Here is a 25,444-nt window from a genome sequence, read left to right on the forward strand (position 1 = left end):
AATCAGTTCTTTCAGACTACAAGATTATCAATTATTGAAAAAGAGTTAACAAATGTTTTTGATGTTTAAAGATTACATCCAATGTTAAGTATCATTGACTCCATACTTAAAATAATGTATGACCATACTGCATTTGAATTAAAAGAGTAGGAAGTGAGTTTTATATGCAAAGAACTGTAGCCAAATAGAAAAAGATATATAGTATTTATGTGGGTTAAGTACAAACAGTAAGAAATAATGAGAAAGAGTAGGTCTGTGTTTCACTTAGAACGAAACATTCAGCTGACAAATACTGGAATTACACAGGAGGAATCAAAGCTAGGGTTTTGCCCATTTGCCAAAAATTTTCCTGATGCCTGGATAAATCAAGCTGAAATTAACAAACAATATAAAAGAACAAATTTTAGCCTTAGCTGGGTGGCTCAATTGGTTGGCGCGTTGTCCTGTATGTACACCAATAGGCTGCAGGCTCAATCCCCGGTTGGGGTGGGAAATTTTTTTCCAAGAGGGCCAGGCTGTGGTATTTCACATTTTGCAGGACATCAAATCTCTGTCACAACTACTTAACTCTGCCACTGTAGTATGAAAGCAGCCACAGACAATACATAAGCGAATGGGCGCAGCTGTCTCAGTAAAACTATTTCTAATAGTAGGCAGTGGACTTCAGTTTGTCAATTCCTATCTTATACTAAGTCCATATATCCTCTATTAGTCTATATGCTCTTGGAGAACAAAAAAATCTGTTTAACTTATAAATCTCATGATCTTGCATGGAATCTTTGATATAGTAACAACCTTATACTTAAAGAACAAATAAATAAATGGTTCTATCATCAAAAAATATCAGAGAGGTAAATTTTCATTACTTTCCATAAATAAGAAATTGTTTCAAGAAATATCAAGGTAAGCAGTTCTGATAATACATCTCGTTACAATTTTCCATGAACTCAAAATCTCACCTTGTGGAAGGGAGAAGGTCGGGAGAGAGAAACATCGATGTGAGAGAGACACATCGACTGGTTGCCTCCTGCACGACCACAACAGGGGCTAAGGATTGAATCTGCAACCCAGGTATGTGCCCTTGACTGGGAATCAAACCCGTGACCCTAAGGTTTAAAGGCAGATGTTCCGACCGCTAAGCCAAACTGGCCTGGGCCGTGTAGTTGATTTTAAAGTAATCTTTACTATAAATTAAAAAATAAATTTCACATGGAATTTTTCCTATATAAGGCAGTCCTATTTTCTACTCAAGAAAGAAGAGTCAGGACACGCTACCACCAGCCATCCATAAATACATTATTTAAGACCCTTGTCATAGACGAACCTATTGCTACATAAGACATATGATCAGTAGTATCTCTATCTAGCTATATGATCTTGTTAGGGTCACTTAAAAATCTTAACTCAGATTTCTGTGTGTGAAATGAGATAGTACTTACAGAAGCATTTAGAATAGTACATCTAATTCAGGTGAAGGGCATTATACATGTTCAAAGCAGTTTAAGCTTTCTCAAATTTTAACTTGCAGTATTTTCTAAAAATTTCTTAGCCCTCACACCGAATAAAAAGGCAGGTATTTGTGTCCATTTTCCTCTGAATCATTTGGATGTAACCCATATTAACATTCTAAAACTGGAGCATCATGGGTAATCTCACACAAGACTGTTACTTCAAATCCTTATATGTTTTCCATAAAAAAAAAAAAAAAAAAAAAAGCATACCTTCAACTATGACAAAAAGAACTAAACACTCTACAATGACTACAAATTGAATCCCACCCCCATCACCAAGTTTGTAATGTGATGAAAGTATTAAAACAAACACAGATACACACCTTTATTTGTCCTCATGCTACCACTGGATGTCCTGGACTTCAAAATGTATACAAATAAATCAAGATACAGTCCTCTAATACATTTTAATAGTTTGTTCAATCATAAATGTTAAATTGCATTTAGAAACAGAGAAAGTAGGGCTGCTATGTGAAGTTAATTATTAAAATAACAGAAGCCACCTCGGTTGGTGTGGCTTAGCTGGTTGGGTGTCATCCCGTGGACCCAAAGGTTGATTGTTCAATTCCCCGTCAGGGAACATGCCCTGTTTGTGGGTTTGATCCCCAGTAGGGGGCGTGCAAGAGGCAGCCAATCAATGTCACATGGATGTTTCTCTCTTCTCCCTTACTCTCTCTAAAAATCAATAAACTATTCTTTAAAAATAAAATTTAAAAATAGAAGCCATCACAAGACCCAGATAGTATAACATTACACTCTAAATATGAATTTTCAAAATGCTCGTTTCCAGATTTATTTCCAAATAAATATACCTAGAAATCCAGTAAAGTTTTAAGATCTTGGACACATAATAAAATTTTTTAAAATTGCCTTGGGGCAATGGAAGTACAGAGATAAACTAATCTTTGGGATGTCAAGTTTTTCCTCAAAATCTTTTTGAAAAGAGCAGCAATTTAAATATATATCTATTTGTAATTTTTAATTTCAATACAAATTACATTTTACAATCTAACCTATGATAAGAACATTTCACAAAATCCTAGATATTTTATAAACATTGTATCCTTACAAAGAACTATGCTCTATTTTGAAATTGATAATTTCAAGCAATTCTGAAAAACCAATTCTTATTCAGTTTTTTCCTTGCCAAAATAATAAACATAAGAAAATTCCAAATATAATTTAACTTGTTAAAATATAAAAAGCAGGATCTTCAGGATTTTTTTTTATCAGCTTCTTCACAAATTATCTTTTAATCTTCTCTACATCTGTCATTTATAATATCAATTAAGCATTTTTATTATAAAGTTCCTGAAAGAGTAAATGAAATAACTGTAAAGAGGCTATTAGTATGTATGCTCTAATAATACCTCTTTTAAACCTCAGATTCTATTAGGAACATAAGTGTTTTCAAATTGCACTTTACACAGAGTATATCCATGAGCACTGGTACAGTCTGCACTGCATTGAAAGATACATTTCGAATTTTAATTAAAGGCTATATAATTTTGCACTTGATTTTCTGTGTGTGTGGGCCTCTCAACTAAAATAATGCCACAGCTTTGAATTTATAAAGCATATTCAGGCACTTTTAACTGGCATCAACCTTATTTACACTTGCTTAAGTAGAAAATATAAAATAAAATTGGAGTCAAATTTCTAAAGTCAAAGATAAAATTGATTTATCTTGCATAAAGTAGCATTTGGTGACGTTTTAGAATTTTAGCATATATTTCCATTCAATAAATTCTACCATTATGTGCTCTGTTTCTTGATAGTTATCATCTACAAATTTTAGCATCTCAAAAACAAATCTGGTCCCATTAAATATGGTAAAGGTACTGATATCATACATGTGTTTCATGTTTATTAATATCTATTAGACACACTAGTCTCTTTGAATTTGTTGCTGCGATTTTCTTCACCCTCATGGGGAATCCTATATAAGAATAGAATAAATTACCATTAAAAAGTTGTAGATAAGATCTTTTGAGATGGGAGACTGAAAACAGAATCCTGCTAATCTGTGCAATGCAGTTATCACACCAGCCAGACCCCATTTCTCTAATATAGGGTCATCGTTTTGTTAAAGATATAGGGGAAAAAAAAAAACTAGAAGGTGCCATCAGTGGTTCATTAAAAAACCCTAAAGTGATGAAGATCCATTCCAGATTCAGCAAATAACACTTCAAACCAACTTGTTGAAGCAAAAATAAGTCAAGAACATCTAATATCGTAAGTAGAAGGTCATCAAATTTCTCTGAAAATATACCTAAAGTAACAAATATTATAAAAGTCAGAAAATTATGTAAACAATCTTCAAAGCAAAATAGTATTAAGACAAAATTGGATATCACTTATAGAATCAACGAAAACTGTTTTGTGAAATGTCAAAGTATTTTTTAAATAGACAGCATTCTTTTTAACAATTTTCTCTTCCCAACTATAAAAATAAATTTTAAAATAGAATAGTAATAAATATCTACTCACATCACTTTTAATATTTTAAAAGACACTCACTTTTACTGTCTAAAAAAGTTATGCTTTTTTTTAAATCTTCACCCAAGAATATTTTTCTGTTTATCATCAGATAGAGTAGGAGGGAGGGAGAGAGAGACAGCGAAATATTGATGTGAGGGAGACACATCAACTGATTGCCTCCCACATGACCCAACCAGGGCCAGGGAAGAAACGCAACCGAGGTACACATCCTTGGCTGGAATCGAACCCACGACTCATTGGTCCCCGGGCCGACGCTCTAATCACTATGCCAAACTGGCCAGGGCTCAATGTTTTAAATTACAGAGCGAAACTAGCACTGGATAAATCTTTCATTTCCAAGAAACACTGGTCATTTTGTTTTCCTGATCATCTACACACTTGGTTGTAGAGTATGCCATTTTCTACATAACCTTCTTAATCCTAAAATAGTTTTGCTCAGGCAAAAGGGCAACTTTTGCAACCTACACATCCAAATAGAGTGCCCAGCCCTGGCAGGTTTGGCTCAGCAGTTAGAGCATCGGCCCGTGGACCACAGAGGCCCAGGTTCGGTCCCCACTAAGGGCATGTACCTCGGTTACAGTGTGTCCCCGGCTCCGGTTGGGGTCGTGTGGGTGGCAGCCAGTCAATGTGTCTCTCTTGCATCAATGTTTCTCTCTTTCTCTTCCTCCCTCTCTCCCTCCTGCTCTATCTGAAGACAAATGCAAAAATGTCCTTGGGTGAGGATTAAAAAATAATAATAATAAAAGAAAGAAAAAATAGAGTGCCCACAGTAATGCAAGCTCCCGGGCACTGCCAAGCTCCTACCTGAACACAAGTGATGCTATGCTCAGCTTGTTATACTAGCAACTTCTCCACATCTTACTCTTCTTTATCTGTTTCTCACATACTTGCATCTTTTTCACATCTAATGATTAGCTTTGAGTGTGGGGAGGGACAGAGGAAAGTCCTTTAAGGCAACAACTTCATTTATTTCCACACTCACATAATAAATGATATATGTATAACCAGTCTGCTTATTCATCTTTATGTCTTCCAGGTAACTTGTATTGACAAAATACCTTCAATTCTAATTTAGTAGATGAGGAAAACTAAAATGCAAAGACAAATGGCAACACATTCCTAAACAATCCTTTCCTACTATCACAAGCCTGATGAAAGACAGATGTTTAAGCACATTTAATACAAAAAAAAAAAAAGTAAAGAGTAGGTGAATCTCAGAATCACCCGTTTCATCCCAATACGGGCTTGCTAGAAATCTTTAATCTCAAATTAGGGCCAGGATTTCAATCCAGGTTTCATACACTTGTAGGTTATAAAGCCTTCCAACATTATGTAACTTTAGAAACAATTCTACAGATAAGGGAGACCTTAGTAACAGAGGACAACATTACTGTTTGGTTGTCATTTATAACCAAACTACATAATTACCACAGAAAACACAATATAGTGATGAGAATAATGGCTATGCGTCCTGTTCTTAAAATAGTTACTCTGAAAAAGACAGAGTAGTTTCAAAATAAGTGTTATCTTATTATGTAAACACACATCCCAGCGTGTCAAAGGGAAGCTAACTGGCTTACCCCAGAGCGGCACAGGAAAGTTGCAACAGAGAATCTCAACCCAGCACTCGCCTCACAGAGGCTCCCCATTCAGGCTACGATGAAGCCCTCCTTCCACTCTTCTTCAAAGAAATGTCTTGCAATAGGAAATTTGTAGAGATTTGAAAAAGTTATTCAAGGAAAACTTTAACAAAAATGAACAAAAGTAATGTCAAGGAAATCCATGCCCCAGGGTTTCAGTTTGATTGTAGACTAGCCTGGCAAAGTTGGGCTTATTAAGATTGCTGTTTTCATTGAGATTTGTAAGATCAAGGAAAAAGATATCCTAAGAAAGAAAAAGAAGTGAAGCAAAAGATTTAGGTGAGAAAAAAAGAGAAATTTTAGGGAAAAGGTAGTGACAGAGGTACAAAGGTCTGAGGGTTTTGGGGGAAGGCAATATAGCATAGTGGTTAAGTGTACAGGCTTTGGTTCCAGGCCAACTGAGTGTGACTGAACCTCTGCCACTGACCTTAATGAGTGACTTTGGATAGGTCCTTTTTCTTTAGTTTCCTCATTTTTTTTTTATCCTCACCCGAGGACATTTTTGCATTTATCTTCAGATAGAGCAGAAGGGAGAGAGGAAGGAAGAGAGAAAGAAACATCAATGTGAGAGAGAGACATCGACTGGATGCCCCCTCACGACCCCAGCAGGGGCCAGGGATTAACTGCAACCGAGGTACATGCCCTTAGCGGAACCGAACCCATGAATCTCTTGTCCGTGGACCGATGCTCTAACCGCTTAGCCAAACCAGCCAAGGCTAAGTTTCCTCATTTTTTTAATGAGAATAACAATAGCCATCTCAAAGGGTCATAGTGTGGATTAAATGTTATATGCCACCGTGTCTGGCATATAACTGTTGTTACAAATTATTACCAGGAAAAGCCAGAGAGAAAAATGCAATAAACACGGCCTCAAGTTTTCTATACAGAGCATCTACTGAGTCTTTTCTAACTAAATGTACACTCCAAACTAAAGGAATCAAAATGTGATTCTCAAATAATACATGTTGAAGATCCTATTTATGACGACTGAAAAGTTATAGTATTGCCAGGCCGGCGTGGCTCGGTTGGGCATTGTCCCGTACACCAAAGGTTGCTGGTTTGATTCCCGGTCAGGGCATATTCCTGGGTTGCAGTTTCAAGGCAGCAGATTGATGTTAAGCTCTTACATCAATGTTTCTCTCTCTTCCCCTTCCTCTCTCTCTAAATATCAATAAGCTATTCTTTTTTTTTTTTTTTTTTAAGTTACAGTATTATGTTTCATTAAACCAGTCTAAACTTAAAAGGCACATTTCAACTTTTCCAAGATGCCACTGGCAAACAGGGGACAAGAATTAACATAAACAACTCAAACCAGAGAAATGTAAAATAGTTAAATTTTGATCCCAAACAAGTAAACTCTTGTCCCAAGTTAAGTATTTTATTAAACCGAAGCAAAGTCTGATTTTGATATATAGAATACTATTTTATTATTTATTTTAAACCTTTCTTACATGTTTAAAAATACACAGGGGTTCAGAACAACCTCAGTAAAATGATGCATTTCTGCTAAAGGGCCTCTGAAATCAAACCACCAGTGTGCAGCATGGTTGGCTTCCACAGGCACATTTCATTGATGCGTTTCATAAAACAAGCAAATCAAAAATGCTGAGAAGAAAAATACTCAGTAGGTTGATATAAATTTTAAAATATCTGTCAGGCAGAAAAATTATGATAAAAATAAAGTAAGATTTCGATGTATCACCACTCACCTGCTTCACTACTAATTCCCAAATGCCATTTTGCTACATCTAAACCCCTGACCATTTATTACACAATTCCATGTAGCACACTAAAAAATAAGCTAGTTTAACCTCTGAATATGAAAACAGATCATTACAAAAGAAAATACTGAAAGCTGTTACCTGTATTTCATAATTAAGTATATTATATCCTCAGTAGCACTAGGAATGCAGCTTAGGCTAGTATAAATATCTAAATAACAGCTACACAAAAAGTATTTTTCTCTTAAAAGAAGTTTGTGTATATTTTTCCCAATGTTGGTGACTAAAGCAACATTGATCTATATATTGTGCTAAGAAAACATGAGGCACAGATCACATAGTATAATTTACATTTTCTGTGTTGTAAAAAAAAAAAATAGTATGTGCAAACACATATCACACAAATGATTAGTGGACAGAACAGTAAGTTTGTAGACCTAACACAAAAAGGTCAATATTTTACTCTTAAAAAAAGAAAAAGACACACCAAGTAGCTTTCAAAGTGATGTTTACTCTTGGGTGAGCACTCTGCATTTGCACTGAATTATTTGTGGATTGCCTTAAAGGAAAACAAAGCCTTACTAGAGTAAAAAAGACACCACTTTGGGAACGTAAAATAATTTAAAAGGAACCAGAAAAAAATGTCTCCAAAAGCCACTGAAAATATTTAACACAATATCTCAAATAGGCTATCCATTGCTTTGTTGGAAGGAATAAATTATTTAACATTATGATTGCTTTATATAGTAGATTCTTTCATTAGCTAAGACACTTCTGGATTAAGGTACCAAAGGATGTAGATGAAGAAAAATACAGCAGGTTGTCAGGAAGGAGGGGTGGGGAGCATATTTTACCCTGGTGAAATCAAAATACTGTCTCTTTTTGCTCAAGGCAGAAAATTTGTGCTGCGGAGATTATAAACACACAAGCAAAATGGTTGTGTGGCAGGTACTAACATATCACACTTACTCTGCACCCATGAGAGACCACTTATGGATTTCAGATCAGTGTGTTTAAAAGTACACTTTGATGCCAAAGATTATACATTGCCACATATATAATATGTAGCATTTGTCTATAGAGGGCAAGTGATGTAAGCAATTCCCACAAACATACAAGAGTGAGACAGACAGAACGAGAGACAGACAGAGAGAGAGAGGTCAATCAGAGAGAGAGAAAGAGACACTAAGGAGTTTTGCTCACATCCTGTGGAAGATCTGAGATATTTTTGTCATCCTCAGTGCTTAATTTTCCCTATTGCTGAACGTTTATACCCACATGCTATAATTATCTCATGAGATTACTGTCTATACATCCTTTTCTTTCATCTTTTTCCTCCATAAAAAAAGGGGTGAACAAATGAAACCTTTAGTCCCTTCATCTCATAGCCAAAAATATTCAAGTAAATATTTCTCTAGTGGCAAATTTCCAGAGGAATCAAGACCACGATCCAAAACCACTGTCGGATTACACTTGATTTACTGAGCGGTTCTCTTCAGATGGAGCAGGAATTAGCCCGTTTCCTGGGCTTGGGGTCTCGTGTGTCCTGCTCCTTCAGACACATACAAGACGTGCACATCGTCTGGGACAGCCTTCGGAGGCCTAGCCGGAAAACACTGTTGGAGAGGCTGTATATAACACAGTTACAAAAGCTATTACTTATAGCAAGCCAGGTTGTTAGGAAGGACAGTGTTGGATTGTCTAAGACCCGGGAGCTTTCCAGAAGAAAGTAAATAATATAGGGGAGCCACAGCATGTAAAATACACTGGTTATCCGAAACAGGACCATGGCGTAGCGGCGGTCGGGGCTGTGTCCAGTCTCTCCAGAGGCATCCACCTCGTGGCTGGGGAACCGGGCTCTCCGGTCATGTATCTCTTTGGTGTGCTGCCGGCAAATTTTGAAAATGTGGAAGTAAGTGAAGCAGACAACAAAGGCGGCAGGAGCATAAAGTAAACAAACAATAAAGCCAGTAAAATAGGCACTGGTGAGCCAAGAGGTGGCACACCATTCAAAAATGTCACCGTGGTAACCAGGTTTCCCCCAGCCAAAAAAAGAAGGCAAGAAAATTAGGCAGGAGTAGATCCAGATTAAAATAATGCAAATCCTCAGTCGACAAGGGGTGACCAGTTGATTGTAGGAAAGAGGCTTGGTGATTGCAAGATAGCGATCCACACTTATGCAAGCAAGACATGCCATAGAAACACTTTTCAGAACCGAGATGATATATCCAAAAACCTGGCAAGTCAGTGACTCGTGGATACCTGTGGAGTAGTGGAGAAGTGAGAGAGTAGGAACCAAGCAGCTAACTCCAACAAAAAGATCAGCATATGCCATCGTCTGGATAAAGTAGCTGGTGGTATAATGGTGTAAGAGTGGGGCACAGTGAAAGACAAAGATGACTGTTAAATTCCCAGCAATGATCAGAAATGTCAGCAAGACAATAACAACGGTCTCAAAGATGCAGACATCCACCGCACCGTAGTGGCCAAATCCAAGTGGGCAGGAGTGCCGCTCAGACACATTCACAAGGCCACTGCTCAGGTTCAGGATCCTCCGTTCAATCCACCTGGATTCATTCATGGCTTGAAATTAAGGGAACCTGCAGCCTTGGCTACAGCAAGCCGGTGCCCTGCCAGCATCTGTTAAACTCTGCATCTGAGGGTCTCGGGATCAGCTTCAGGAGATGATGGCGGTGTGTCTGTCACAGCTGAGCATCCCAGACAGGACTCAAGTCTCTTCATCAGCCTCAGTGCAGCAATGACACCCCTCAGCTTTGGGAGGAAAGGGAGGGGAATAAGCTACAAAGGTGAAAAAAGGTCACCCATTAGCTTCCTCTGGTGTTCTCAAACAACTTTTTGCAGACACAAGGCACTTCTAGAAAAAATGGATTTATTACCTTGCACTATAAAAAATTAACTCTGCAGAAAGAAATCAATTGCCAAGGGAAAAAAAGCTTCTGTGGGATGTTTGTCCTCCTCAGAAAGGCTGTTTCTTAAGGATCAACTAGAAAGAATGAGAAAAGAAAAAGTCTGAAATTGTCTCAGGCTTCCTGTTTCATCTACCATAAGAAGTTGATTCATATTTTAGAACTTAAATAATTAAGATCTCAGCTTTTGTTGGAAAGCTAAGAAAAAGTTCATTGTGACAAACAGTGTCTCTAGGCTCAGTTGAGGTTTTGATGCTGGTGGGTCAACTTTATGATCCATTTCTCTCTCATTTCTTTAGAAAGATAAAAACCGTCACCACCACCTTTCTTGAAAAGGTTAATTCTAAAAGACTCATCTGTATTTGGGCACAAAAGACCAGAACAAAGGTAACAGACTCCAGATTTCCATATAGCTTTCACAAGAGAACAGAACATACTTCCAGTAGGGAAGATAATAAGCAATGGGTCAACACCTGACAAAATATGGTAAACTTTCATTCTGCATGCAGTTTTTAAGCATTCAGAAGAAAACAGTTTTAGCCTATTACAGTTACTGGTGCTACCATCAACAATGTAATTTGTACTTCTTCCTTTTCAAAAGAAAAATAAATCATTTTGCTATTCATTTCAGCACCATTAACTTTCATTATCTGATATGCCACCTTCCTTACAATGAAGCATGATCATAAACTATATAGCTCAAAGTTACTGCTCACCTTGCAACCACACCTATACCTCACATATATGTGAATTTATATGAAATTTAGACAATAGAAACTTTCATATCTACTCTGAGCTTATTTGACTAGAAATGCTGCCATTCTTTATTACTTAGGTATTTCTAGCAGGCATCATAATCTATGCTTCTCTACCTTTTCTTTCATTAGATGGTTAACACATTAAATCATTACTTCAACTAAATCTTTGAAAGTAGAAAATTACCTTGTTTATTATATTTGCAGTTATGTAGCAGCCATATGTTTTTTAAAATGTCTCTTCTATTTCTGCGTTCTATTTCGAGCAAGTGTTCAATTAACACAGGGGCCATTAAGTAGGCTGTAAGATGGTCTTGTTTTAAAATACCTCTAACATATGAAGATGAGTTCAAATCCTAGAGACTGAAATACTGAAAGGCTGGCAGAATAGAATCCACCCAAAAGGCTTCCAAGGTCGTTCTGGTATGAGGTTAACATTGTCCAAAGTCTTTTTTAAAGTACAGGCATTTCAGAGAGTCGCTTGTCAGCCTTTGTTGTCACACCTTTTGAAGAAACACCATGCATTAAAAATACAGACATTTCCTCGGGATCAATGCAGCAGCACTCTTCTCAAAGTTATTTTCTCGTGCATCACCAAGTCATGCAGGGAAGTCTTTCTGCTTTTAAAACAGCCACAGAATATTCCTCCTTGCACATTCCCAGCTTCACTTGTCACAAAACAGTTCTCTTGTTAGGGAAATAAGGCAATGCTTCTCACCTACATTCACTCTTATCAGCTGCTCGGCTGGGCTGCTTGATTCAGAAGTCCGCCTCACTGTGATGCAGCTCCCTGGATGCTGTCGGGATATTCTTCACAATTACTCGGCATCACTGCTTCCACCTGAGCTGGAGCCCAGCTCCTCCTCATCCTGAGCTGATGCAGAACTCACCATCAGAAAGGTGACTCGGTCCTCCTGCCCCAATCAACAGCACAGCCAATGGCTACTGCAGCTGAAACTGTCACTAGGTAACAGTTGCCAGGCACATGCAGGCTTATAGACTTACTCGGCAAGCTCCGATCAAGATTGACAAAAGAAGACAATGGGACTGACCGATCCTTATAACATATTAATGGCATGTATGGACTTTTAGAGATATTCTCCCTACAGCATTTGTAAAGATTATTTCCTATGGACAGGACAGGAAAAAACAACAACTGGATACACCTTTAAACCCTGCAGAGAAACTACCACAAGGTACTATGACACTAAAAAGTCAGCAGTAATCTAATGCTCATTGGCAGAAAAAACTTATTAATTATTAAAAATCAGCTAAGTCTTCATGAACTCAAGTGATATAGCTACTATTTTTATTCACTAAAATATAGTTATATTTTGATTAACAGAAGTTAAAAATCACTTAATCTCTCCAGTCTCTGCCACACTCATACTAAATTGCTGAATCTGATGTAGTGAACTGTGCAAAGCACTGGAACTAACACCTGTATACTGACATCTATTTGGGAAAATACCTAAGGTCAAGTATGACCTCAGAACAGCAGGCATTAAAAATAAGCAGAATGCTTGTTTAGTCCACTTTTTAATCCTAACATGAAAAAAGATTCAAAAAGTCAAAGAACTTTGTCATACTGTAACTGAGCTATTCATATCAAAGTTCAAAAAAGTAAATTAAGCTCATTTATTTGATGGAGGTTAAAAACATTTACATTTAATTTGACCTACTATCCACAAACATTCACTATTTTAAGCATAATTCTATGAGGTCAGCACTTTTCTTAAAAGTGACTTAGAACTAATTTACTAATTATTTCAGAATTAAATTAGGAAAATTAAGATAAAATGGAAAATAATTAACATTTGTTGAGCACATTCTATACGCCAACCATTATGCTATGCGCTTATATATTTTTCTCTATAAAACCCTAACTTCTATGAAGTAGGAACCATCATTATCATTTTTCAAGGGAAGAAAGTGGGCACTAGAGAAGGTAAGAATAACTTGCCTACTATTACAGAGTCATGAATCTAGGATTGAAACAGGCCAGAATTGTCATTATTAACACTGTACTGATGAACCCCATCCTTTTCCCCTCTCCTTTCCACTGATGGCTGCCAGTCAGGAAATGTCTAAGAAAAATTCTTTTAGATTTCATATAACAATTTTTAAGGAACAGAAGGCCCTAGTCTTTCCTTTATGTTGAACTGCCTTTCAGGAAGACCATATTACTGCTAAAATCTTCAGGGGTTTAAGTAAAGAGAATGGAAGCACATTTCTCATTACCAGAAAAATTTATAAAACAAGTTAGAATAACAATCTTAGAATGAGAATCATGTTGAGGTTTAAAAGATTTTTAAATTTAATGCAAAAAGGCTAATGTAAATAATGCTACAATGAACATAGGGGTGCATCCAAAAAGAAAAAACAGCACAAATTGAAAGAGATATATGCACCCCTGTGTTCGCTGTCACATTATTTACAATAGCCAAGATATGGAAGCAACCTAAATGTCCACTGATAGATGAATGAACAAATACTATGTGATGTATTCATACAATGGAATACTATTCAGCCATAAAAAATGAAATCCTGCCATTGGTAAGAACATGGATAGATTTAGACAGTATTATGCTAAGTAAAATGTGTCAGATAAACACTGTATGATTTCAATTATATGTGGAATCTAAAAAACAAAACAAACAAACAAAACAGAAACAGATTTATAGGTACAGGAAACAAACTGTTGGTTACCAGCAGGGAAGGTTTGGGGGGGGCAGATAAAACTGGTAGAGGGGATTACAAGGTCATAAAATAAATAAGTCATGAGAACTTAATGTATAGCATAGGGAATAGAATCAATAATAGTCATAACTTTATATAATGATAGATGGTATGTGGACTTACCGTGGGGATCATTTCTAGTGTGTGTGTGTGTGTGTGTGTGTGTGTGTGTGTATGTCATATCACTATAACATATACCTGAAACTAATATGATATTGTATGTCAATTATATGCCAATTTTTAAAAGGCTAGAAAAGTCCTATTTTATTGAACAGCATTTTGACTTTTAAGAATCCCTAAAAATATTAAAATCATAAGAGATTGGATTTAACTAATGTTCTCTTTTACAATAATAATAATAATTTTCAAAATTAAAATTACATTAGATAAACATTCACAAATGTAGACAGATCCCACATACTACACAAAGAAGAGTTCAATACTAAGTTGTACTACAAAACCACTGAAAAACAAAACACTATCAATCACTAAAGCTACCTCAAGTCACCCAAATCTAAACAGATCATTTTTTTTTTTTTTTAATCCTCACCGGAGGACATTTTTCCATTTTTTGTTCAGGTAGAGTGGGAGGGAGAGAGAGGAACAGAGAGAGAGAGAAACATCGACGTGAAAGGGACACATCGAGTGGCTGCCACCCGCACAACCGACCAGGGCCGGGGACAAACTGCAACCGAGGTACGCGCCCTTAGCGGGAACCGAACCCGGGTCTCTCAGGACCGCAGGCTGACGCTCTAACCGCTGAGCCAAACCGTTCAGGGCTAAACAGATCATTTTTAAGGTATACACTTTATACATTTTTTTAAGACAGTTTTAAATTGTAATTTTTCTAAAATCAGAGAAATGGCAAAAAAAAAAAAAATCTCATACAGGGAAATTCAAATACTAGATCACTAAAGCACATTTCCCCAAAATCACTGTCAGGGATTTGAGTGCAAGAATGCTGTAAATAACCTGCAATTGTATGTGCTTTCAAAGGCATGTGATAATAAGAGAAGGAAAGCTCAAGGAGCAAGTGCATTTAACCCACTAAGCTTCCTTCCTTCCTTCCACCAACCTTCCACAAAAGGTTATAGTACTTCTTTTTAGAGACTGACTCTTTCTACTAGCCTCTCACTTTTCTTCCTTTCCACCCTTTTTTCTGATCTGATTATAATAGGAACTAATTTATAATGTGAAGCTCTAATAACAAAAAAGCACTAATATTATATATCTACATAGCTCATTACATAAAGCATTCTTTGTTTTTACATCAGGCATAATTCTCTTCATTTTCTGGGTCATTAGGTGTTTGATTATTGCCACTCTTAATACAGTCATTACCCTTCCTCTTCTTTCAACTGATGAATGCTAGTCAGGAAATCTCTAAGAGGAATCATTTGGAATTCCCCCAGAATTACTTCTAATAGCTAAAACTATATAACTTTATGAGATGATACATCACAGATGTTTGGTTTTCTCATTTATACCTTAAACATGTTTTACATATTCTTTTATATGTATCAATATTTCATTATTAAATATCTAAGTAATTCAAGCAACTACTCAATAAGCTCTAAATCAAGTAAATCAAGAAGGTCATTAGCCATCAAGGGTAAATACAACAGAAGTAGGCAATGACTATCAAGGAGAACTGCACAACTAATATATTAAAAAGTAAACAAATATAGAATGAAGTCAGAGGTTTTAAAATATATTTTTTAAATGTACCAAACAGGACATACAAATGGCCAAGAGACATATGAAGAAATGCTCAACATCACTAATCATCAGAGAGATGCAAATTAAAACAACAATGAGGTATCACCTCACACCTGTCAGAATGGCTGCCATCAACAAATCATCTAACAACAAGTGTTGGCGAGGATGTGGAGAAAAGGGGACTCTAATATACTGCTGGTGGGAATGCAGACTGGTGCAGCTGCTGTGGAAAACAATATGGTGTTACCTCAAAAAATTAAAAATTGAACTGCCATTTGACCCAGTGATCCCGCATCTAGGAATATACCCTAAGAAGCCTGAAACACCAATCAGGAAGAATATATGTACCCCCATGTTCATAGCAGCACTATTTACAATAGCTAAGATCTGGAAACAGCCCAAGTGTCCATCAGTAGACGAATGGATAAAAAAGCAGTGGTGCATATACACAATGGAGTACTATGCAGCAGTATAAAAGAAAGATCTCTTATCCTTTGAGACGACATGGAGGAACCTGGAAAGTATTATCCTAAGTGAAACAAGCCAAGCAGAAAAAGACAAATACCACATGATCTCACTTATATACGGAATATAATGAACATAACAGTCTGAGAAATACGGTAGACCCAGAAACATGGAAGTAGGGCACAGACTGACATCCCTCAGAAGAGGGGGTGGGGGGGTGGGAACAGATAAACCACAGAACTTATATGCATGTATGCATGACTAATGGACATGGACAACTAAGCCGGGGATGGGGCGGGGGTGGGGTGGGGAGGGGTGCCAATGGGGTAAAAAAGGAGAAATATCTGTAACAAATAAATAAATAAATAAATAAATGTACCAAAGGTGTATTCATTCAGAATCTAACCATTTCTTTTACTGCTTCTCTCATTTGGTTAAGTTCTCTCCGTCATCACTGTCACCACCTGAGCAAACTAGCCTCACCTTGTGTGTGGAATACCGCAGTGGCTTCCTGAATTGTCTGTAGCCTCTTTTCAATCCACTATGCACAAAATAGAAGGAATATTCTTTCCAAAATGCAAACCAGATTACATCACTCCCTGTTTAAAATACTTCACTGGTCTGACACTGCCCTAACAGGTCCTACAAAATCCAGGCTCTATATATCTACCCAATTTTACTTCTCTTCTACATAGTTTAGGTTTAGCTACACTGGCTCTGCCACCCCCAAACCCCCACCTTCCACTGCATCCCTGCCCCCGTCCCACATACATGTGCTATGTTCCCTACTGCCCAGGTTATCTGTGCCTGCTGCTTACTATGCCATCGCACTTCTTTTAGTTAATTCAGATGTAATCTCAGGTTTCAGTTCAAACAGTGCCCCCTCAGGGAAACCTTCCATGAATTCCCAGACTACACCAGAGTCCACCCTCACCACAGTTATAATGATCTACTCCATTCAATGGAGTTGTCCAGACTAGATTGCCAGACCATGACAGGGGCAACATCTATTTTATTCCTCATTTATATCTCAAGTGTCTGCACTACAGATCTGGGTATAGAACAGGAGCTGGACAAATAAATATTCAATATAATTTCAATATAAATCATATAAAAATAGCTTAAAGAGTTTATAAGGTGACAGAAAAACACTAATAACCAGTTTCTGTGAAATTCAGAATACACAAAGTTCCTTGTAAGACATAAGTTTCACAAGAGAGCTAAAATATATGACCAAATTGGAGGGGAAAATGATTAGTTTTATAATATATTCAAGTTAAGGGTAACATTAATCAATACTGCTACCTAAACCAGATTCAATATGAATATTTGATTTGACTAGTGCTTTGGGGAAATCGTATATAGCAAGTGATAATGATTCTTATTTTTAAAATGACAAATGCTGCAAAATGCAGTATCAATGTATTTTATTATTTTTTGTTTGTTTGTTTTTTAGAGAGAGAGGAAGGGAGAGGGAGAGAGAGAGAAACATCATTCAGCTGCTTCCTGCACACCCCTACTGGGGGCTGAGCCCACAACCCAGGGCATGTGCCCTGACTGGGAATCAAACCAGTGACCTCTTGGTCCATGGGACAACACTTAACCAAATGGGCCATACCAGCCAGGCTCAATGCATTTTAAATGTAGTACTGTCAAATGTGGTATTAACAGTATCAAGGCAATGTGGTCTAAGTGCTAACAAAACAAAGTTTCTGAAGCAGCACACATTACAACCCACTGATTTAGCGACCTCCCAAAGGCCCACAATGAGTTTATATTAACTTCATTTCATTGTAATGCAAGTTATTAATAATTAAAAGTATTTAACGAAGGTTAAATTAGTAGCACTGCAAAAGAAAACTTCTTCAACCTGGAAAACCATGGGAAATACTCCATGAGAAAACCTATAGCTAGCATGATAATTAACGGCAAAAGACTAAATGCTTTCTCCTCAAGATCAGAAGCAAGACACAGTGTCTGCTTCTAACACCTCTGTCCACACTGTACTGGAGATCCCAGCCAGTATAACAGGCAAGAAAAAAGAAATAGTTAACATACAAGAAAAGGAAGACAGGATTGTATACATAAGAAATACTTTTCAAAAATACCCAAAAACCCATTAGAACTAATGAGTAACTTTGTAAAAATACAAGGTCAATAATACAAAAATCACTGCATTTCTATACACTTGCAACACACTATAGTAAATAAAATTTTAAAACAATAAACCATTTACAATAGCCTAAAAAAAAAGGAATAAATTTAACAAAAGATGTATAAGATCTCTACCCTGCACAGTACAAAGTGTCATTGAGAAAAATTAAAAAGTCCTAAGGAAAGAGTGCTATACATCATCTTTATAAATTAGAAGACTCAATATTGTTAAGAATGTCAGTTTTTCTCAAAAATGATCTACAGAGTTCTTTGGTATTCCAATTAAAATCTAAGCAGATATTTTGTAGTACTAACAAGTTGCATCTAAAATGTACACTTAAATACAAAGAACCTAGGAGAGCTAAAGCAAAGGATAGAAAAGTTGGAAGACTGGCAAACTGATGTCAAGACTGACTGTAAAGCCAAGGTAATCAAGAGTGGCATAACAATAAGCAGGTCATGGAAAAGAAGAGAGTCCAAAAAGAAACCCACACTTACTTACCGACCAAATTTCAACATACTCTAAAACAAGTCAGAAGAAAAGAAAATCTTTTCAGTAAATTGCAGTAGAAAAAAACTATTATCTGGAGGAAAATGAACTTAGACCCTTTCCTTATACCATACACAAAAAGAAACATTTGAGATGATCATAGATCTAAACATAAAAATTAAGACAATAAATATATAACTTCTAGAATAAAATATCCTAGACAAGTGAATATCTGCATGACATGAGAGTAAACAAAGATATCTTACAATATTAAAAGCAGGAACTATGAAAGAAAAATTTAATAAATTATACTTAAAATAAAAATTCTGATTTTCGACAGATACTAAGAAAATCCAATAAGCAAGTCAAAAGATTGGGAGAAAATATTAGCAAAACATATACCTAACAAAGAACTTGTGTTCCAAATTACATAACTCATTCCTAAAATTTGTTAATAAAAATACAATGACCCAATTTAAAAATGGGAAAATACTGGCACAGACATTTCACAAACTAACATATACAAATAACCATTAAGAAAATGAAAAAAGTCAACAGTTACCAAGAAAAGGTAAACTATAATCACAGTGAGATACCATTATACACCCACAGGAGTGGATAATATTAAAACATGACAAATACTAAATGTTGGTAAGGATGTAGAACAAGTGAAACTCTCATCATGGAACATAAAATGTCTCAACTTTAAAACAGTTTAGGAATTTGTGATAATATTAAACAAATCTACTCTATGACTCTAATTTTTTTTTTTTTTTGGTATACACCCAACTCTTTATTACACTCTGCAAGAAAAGATGGTATTATACCTTTTTAATTCTGCCTTTAGCATATACCGATGAAATAATATAACATAGTTCAAATGGGTACAGTGCCAAAGAGCATCTTAAATCTCCCAAATTCAGTTATCACAAAGATCCAAGGAAACATGCATGACTAATGTCCAGAATTACATATTTCAGTATCTGTAGTAAGAATTTCTATTGTGTCCTTGAAAGACGAAGGATCTTTTAGAATGCTAAAAACTTTGCTTAGAATCTTCCAGGTTTTCAACTAGACTGCCTAAGACCTTAACCTTCAGATGCTAACCAAGAATCTAATAAAGGGTCTACACTGACCCAGAGTACATGTATGACTCTAATATTAAATCAAATCTACCCAATAGAAATAAAAACACATAGCAAAAAAAAAAAAAAGCCCATATAAAAATGTACATAGCAACTTTGTTTTTAATAGCCAAAAACTGGAAATAACCATCCATCCATCATAGGGGAATGGATAAACAAATTGTTATATGTCCACACAATGAAGTTCTGGAACAGGAAAAATAATTTTTGATGAAAGAAATCAGAATATCGTTGCCTCAAAGCTGTGTGTGCGTGCGTGTGCGCGTGCGCGCTGAGCGGCAAGAAGTATAAGGAAACTTTCAGGGATGATGGAAACATTTTGTATTTCTATTGCTGAGGGTTATATTCATGCATACATGTCAAAACGCATCAAAATGTAACATTTAACATCTGTGCATTTCAGCTACATGTAAGTTATAGCCAAAGAGAATGATAAAGCTATGACTGCACTTGAATGTTTCAAGGAATCCATTTCTGTGTAAAACCACTAGATTAGAGCCTTAAATTACCTCAGTGAATTCTAAGGTACTGCCCGGAAATTATATACAGGGGGTTGGCAAACTAGGTTATAGTTGCGAGTATACAAAACAGTTTATTCTTGTATTATTACTTATTAATTAATTACTGTGGTATTTATTATTAACCTACTTTTGCCCAGAGTCATCCCAAAGCAAAGTCCTGTCAAGAATGGGAGCTCTGAAGGTCTAAAAGAACAGATACTGCCGGGCAGAAGAAGTCCATCTGGCCTGTGCCTCTCTCACACTCTCTGAATCAATGTACCTGACTCATGGCTCAGTGCTTGTACTCATTTAGTACCCACAGACACAGCAGCCCAGGTGCAAGTGAGACACTGAGTAAGAAAAGCCTTCTCTTTTTTAAAAATATGTTTTCATTGATTTGAGAGAGAGGGAAAGAGAGAAACATCAATGAGAGAAAGAAACATTGATCAGCTGCCTCCTGCATGACCCCTACTGGGGATTGAGCCCCCAACCCGGGCATGTGCCCTGACCAGGAATCAACTAGAGATCTTTGGTCATGGAACTACGCTCAACCAACTGGGCCACACTGGCCAGGGCAAGAAAAGCTGTCTAATTAAACGCCAGTTCTACAACATCCTGAACCCACCCTCGCTAGCTGGGATCTCAGACAACTGCCCAAGAAAGCAAAATGTAAGAGGCCCCACTGTTAGTCAATCACAAAGGAAAATGCAGAAAGAAATGCCTAACTTACATCTATGCTTAACTCTTGGTGGGGGGAATCCTCAAACATAATATATATCACTAATATCTAGTTGTTCAAAAATAATATGAGGAGCAATAAAATAAAACCATGTACAGCATGATCTTTCTACTTTCTCCAAATTATGGTTTTACCTGTAATAAACATTTATTAAGTTTGAAGACAAGGAAAGGCTAACTTAGAGAAAACTATACAGGCTACAGAATGAGCCCTATTTGGGCTGGCAGCACTGGTTAAGTGGGAGACCTTGGGTATGTCATCTTCTCCATGTGTAAAATGGACATCAGAATACCTACCTTTTACAGTTGGTTTATTTAGTCAAAAATTAAAAATAAAGCACACAGCAGATTTTCATTCATAGCCACTGATAGTAAGGTAAGCATATTCTTTACTATCAACTGGCTTTTTGTTTATTTATCCTTAAGGAAACTATGCCACAAGTAATCTATTGAGATTAGAAAATTAATCTATTTTATTGAGTTGTCAACTCCCTTAACATCCCTTTTAAAAAGTACATTCTTTTTTTTTTTAATCCTCACTCGAGGACATTTGTCCATGTTTTGTTCAGATAGAGCGGGAGGGGGAGAGAGAGAGAGAGAAACATCAATGTGAAAGGGACACATTGAGTGGCTTCCACCCGTGCGACCAACCAGGGCCGGGGACAAACTGCAACCGAGGTACGTGCCCTTAGCGGGAACCGAACCCGGGTCTCTCCGGACCGACCACAGGCCGACGCTCTAACTGCTGAGCCACACCGGCCAGGGCAAAAAAAGTACATTCTTAAAAGAAATACATTGTCTATACCTGACTATGCATCTTGGGAAATTTCTGATTAGCAACACAGTAATATAAAAATGAACAAACTTTAGTAAATAAAAACCTCAGTTACATGGATCCTGTGATTTCTAAATAATTGAAAATTTCTCTTTTTAAATTTAAAAAATTTTGCTTTACTCTATCAAATTTTACATTTCAATTTTTATAAGAAGTTTCACTCTTCTGCCTTCTTAAACTAAGAATTCTGAACAGAATGTAATGTTAGCCTTGTAGGCTCGGATCATGACTGTTAACATCAATTAGAGCACTGCCTTATGATACAATCATGCCTTTGTGTAGCTGCTGTATTCAATATATCTGTATATGCAGACATGATAGGTAGGTAGGTAGGTAGGTAGGTAGATAGATAGAGTAGATAGATAATGTAGATAGATATATGGAGAGAGATTTGTTTAATTTCCACAACTAACTGGGCATCTAGAAAAGAATATATAGCTCCTTATATTTTCTGACTCTATTTATATAGCAAATATACAGCATCCCTCCTTCCTCTTCAAATTTGCTATTTTAGTTTTCTAGAGGCTTAAATATCAGAAACTACACTTACAAGAATTTTTTCTCAAGAAGTAAATAGCAGAACTGCTCTATTTACTAAAATACCCTAGTGCAGGCCTGACCTGTCAGTTAGTTCTGGATAAGGGAGGTGGTGACTGTTTCAGTATGGCTCTAGACATGATAAGTACACTTAACACACAGGAAAAAGGAAATTCCAAATTTTCTTGTATCTTCTATGGAAGAGCTATTCATCAATCATGTTCTTCTCTTACTTTATGAAATAACAAATCTGGAAATAAACTGTTTAAGAAGATTTTTATATCAATGAAATCCCATCAATACTATCCCATCAAATACTATCTCACAGAAAGGGTTCAATATAGCCAGTATCTTTAATTTTTATACAGTAAAAACATAGAGGAAAAAGTTGAACCTTAAAACAACTCCTGCAAAAGTCTGTTAAAATTGTATGAAAAAAGAATAGTACAATTACATTGTAAATAATGGTTCACATTATAGGAAAGAAATGTTGATTCAAATTCACTTTTAATTGAAAGAGATTTTTCATTATAAACAATTGCTAATTTTTAAGATATCTTATTGTTATGGAAACTGAAATGCTAAAAATAATAAAGAAATATCAAAGTTGTTATAGCAACTGGAATTTTTAAAAGCCATGAAGTGTAAAGTAATCAAACCTTTACTTGGCTTGAAATGCAACATCTATGACTCAGTTCTCAAAACGAAACCTGAAATACTCATGCTCATGTCTTTACAAGTTATCTCTGGAGTCCAAATTTAAAAACAAAAATTAAATTAAAAAAAAACAAAAAACAAGAACTTCAGCAGAAGAGCTGAAGTATTTTTTATATTCCTTATACCCAGGCGTTCCATCATTCTACACGTAGGCAACCATGTGGCTCTGACAGCTACACGTTACCAAGCTCCAAGAGTAGCAGAAAATGTTGAATACTCAATAAACACACAGGAATTCAATAAATGAATTGAACTCAACTATTCAGAGTTTGTAAAACCCTGGATTTTTCTGGTCTTGCAACTTGCTCCTTATCTCCAATCTTCACTGCTCTGATCTAAAATACACTGAAGGTGGAAAAGGTCTACTCACCGTCAACGTACTTTGGACAGATTCCTCCAATTAGAGTTCAACTAAATTAAAATGTCACTGAAGGCTTATTACATGCTAGGTATTGTGAGATGTTCTGGAACCTCTTCTCAAAGAGGTCACAGAATGAACTCAAATAGGTCAGCATCACTGGAATATCAAAGTACAATTCAGGGATATAATGAGACTAGCAGGAGAGAATTCAAGAAGATCGGATGAGCAGGGACAAGGTCTTTAAAGGATTTAAACCAGAGAGTAACATAAATTTATTATTTTTCCAGAGATGGCCAGATTGCCCTGGCTGGTGTGGCTCAGTTGGTTGAGTGTCATCCCATGCACTGAAAGATGGCCAGTTCATTCTGGGTCAGGGACATACCCAGGCTTTGCGTTCAGTTCCTGTTCAGGGCTCCTGTGGGAGGCAACTAATTGATGTTTCTCTGTCACATTGATGCTTCCCTCTCTCTCCCGCCCCACCTCTGTCTGAAAATGGAAAATGAAAAAACATTCTTGGGTCAGGATTAAAAAAAAAATCAATGAAAATACATTTTTCTAAAAAAGAAATTAAAAATTTAGATTTATGTGCTTTACATTAGAATATTAAGGTAAGTCTTTACTTTTGTATTTTTATTTGTTCCTTTCTAATATCTAACGACCAATATCCAGGTGACAAATGTAACAAATGGTGCGAACGTAGCACATTCCTCGAGTATTTATAGACTGAAGAGAATTGTCTGGGAATAGACTGACCCCTAGTAGGTCTCCCCACCCTCTTCTGCTTTATTTGTACTCTTTACCCATCTCCCTGTGTAGTAACTGCCCCCTAAAACCACTGGCTTATTTCTAAGGTAGCTCAGATTGGGCTCAGGAGGAAAGAGAGCCAGGATGTCCTTTCCGTGGACCACATCGGGAGGGCTGCAGCTCCTGGCCAGTGAAGCCGGCTGTTACATGGAGTCTGACATCTCTGCACAAAGAGATGCTTCCAAAACCACATCTTCCTCGCCTACCTCACCCATAAAGAAGCCTAATGATGATCACTACCATGTGGATCCTGAGCCCAATACAATTCTACTGTCTTTTACTAAAAGTATAAAAAGTTTATATTTGATTTATTTTGCCACATATTTAGGTAACACTGAAATCATTTTTATAGTCAACAGTGGTGTAAGGGGATCGTTGACTTTTTTAGCCCCATGAAATGGTGTGGCGCATATATATATATATATATATATATATATATATTTTTTTTTTTTTTAATATGTTATTTATTTATTTTTTAGAGAGAGAGGAAGGGAGAGGGAGAGAAAGAAAGAAACATCAATGTGAGAAAGAAACCTCAATCGGCTGCCTCCTGCACACCCCCTACTGGAGATCAAGCCTGCAGATCAGGAATCAAACTGGTGACCTCTTGGTGCATGGGACAACACTCGATCCACTGAGCCACACCAGCTGAGCTGGTGTGGCATATTATTCCAAGTTCAAAACCCTGATACATATTGTAGTTGGGATTAAAAAGATGTCTTTTAATAATGATGACTAACTTTTATGGTAATACAAGTCAAATGGAGGCAAAGCTAAAGAAAACTATTTAACTAGGTTGATAAGAAACTAACAATATTTGAGTCTACAGTGCCCATAGGCTTATGGAAAATATTCAATTACAAGTCATAAGAACAGATGAAAAAAGAGTTGTAAGAGATGATATAATTATCAGAAGATTCTCACTTAAACATACATTTGCTTTCACATGAAAATACTAAAGAAATGTCTTTATTATGATTATTACCCCCTCCTCCACAAACATATCATCCCCCATTTCCACCCCACACATTGCACTGCCTGGACCTGGACAACTGTGTCATTTACCTTTCTATTGCTCCTGGGCCCAACACACAGTGCTCCAATCATACATGCTCAGTTCATGTTTGTTGAAAAGAAAATAGTCCTGTTGACCCAGCACTTTTGCCCAAAGATTTCATAATGCT

General features: G+C 36.5%; 2 protein-coding genes across 23 annotated transcripts in view; both read right to left on the minus strand.

Moving 5' to 3' along the window:
- RABGAP1L (RAB GTPase activating protein 1 like) overlaps positions 1-25,444 on the minus strand; it is a 460,914-nt gene that overhangs the window by 295,547 nt on the left and 139,923 nt on the right. Inside the window, exons 14-15 of one of the 22 annotated variants that reach the window (XR_004961001.1) lie at positions 11,775-11,930; positions 11,441-11,559 (exon numbers count right to left, since the gene is read on the minus strand). The exons of 18 other annotated variants lie outside the window; for them this stretch is intronic. Coding sequence is in view for 1 of the 4 variants with exons in the window: in XM_036273795.1 (XP_036129688.1) it covers positions 5,594-5,662 (69 nt within the window). In the remaining 3 variants the exon portion in view is untranslated. Of the gene's footprint in view, positions 1-5,593; positions 5,675-11,440; positions 11,560-11,774; positions 11,931-25,444 lie in introns of those variants that run through there. 3 more of the 22 variants (XR_004961003.1, XR_004961002.1, XM_036273795.1) reach the window with 3 other exon arrangements.
- On the minus strand, positions 8,445-10,306 carry GPR52 (G protein-coupled receptor 52). Its single transcript, XM_036273805.1, has 2 exons — positions 10,272-10,306; positions 8,445-10,146 (listed from the first exon to the last, which is right to left on the minus strand). Exon 2 carries the CDS (start codon positions 9,953-9,955, stop codon positions 8,870-8,872), a length of 1,086 nt encoding a protein of 361 aa, XP_036129698.1. The 5' UTR covers positions 9,956-10,146; positions 10,272-10,306; the 3' UTR covers positions 8,445-8,869.

The sequence above is a fragment of the Molossus molossus genome, unplaced genomic scaffold (genome assembly GCF_014108415.1).
Source record: "Molossus molossus isolate mMolMol1 unplaced genomic scaffold, mMolMol1.p scaffold_m16_p_20, whole genome shotgun sequence".
Taxonomy (NCBI): domain Eukaryota; kingdom Metazoa; phylum Chordata; class Mammalia; order Chiroptera; family Molossidae; genus Molossus; species Molossus molossus.

What these genes read in the sequence shown, in the direction of transcription:
- GPR52 (XM_036273805.1), bottom strand. Translation starts at nt 9,955, where the DNA reads ATGAATGAATCCAGGTGGATTGAACGGAGGATCCTGAACCTGAGCAGT.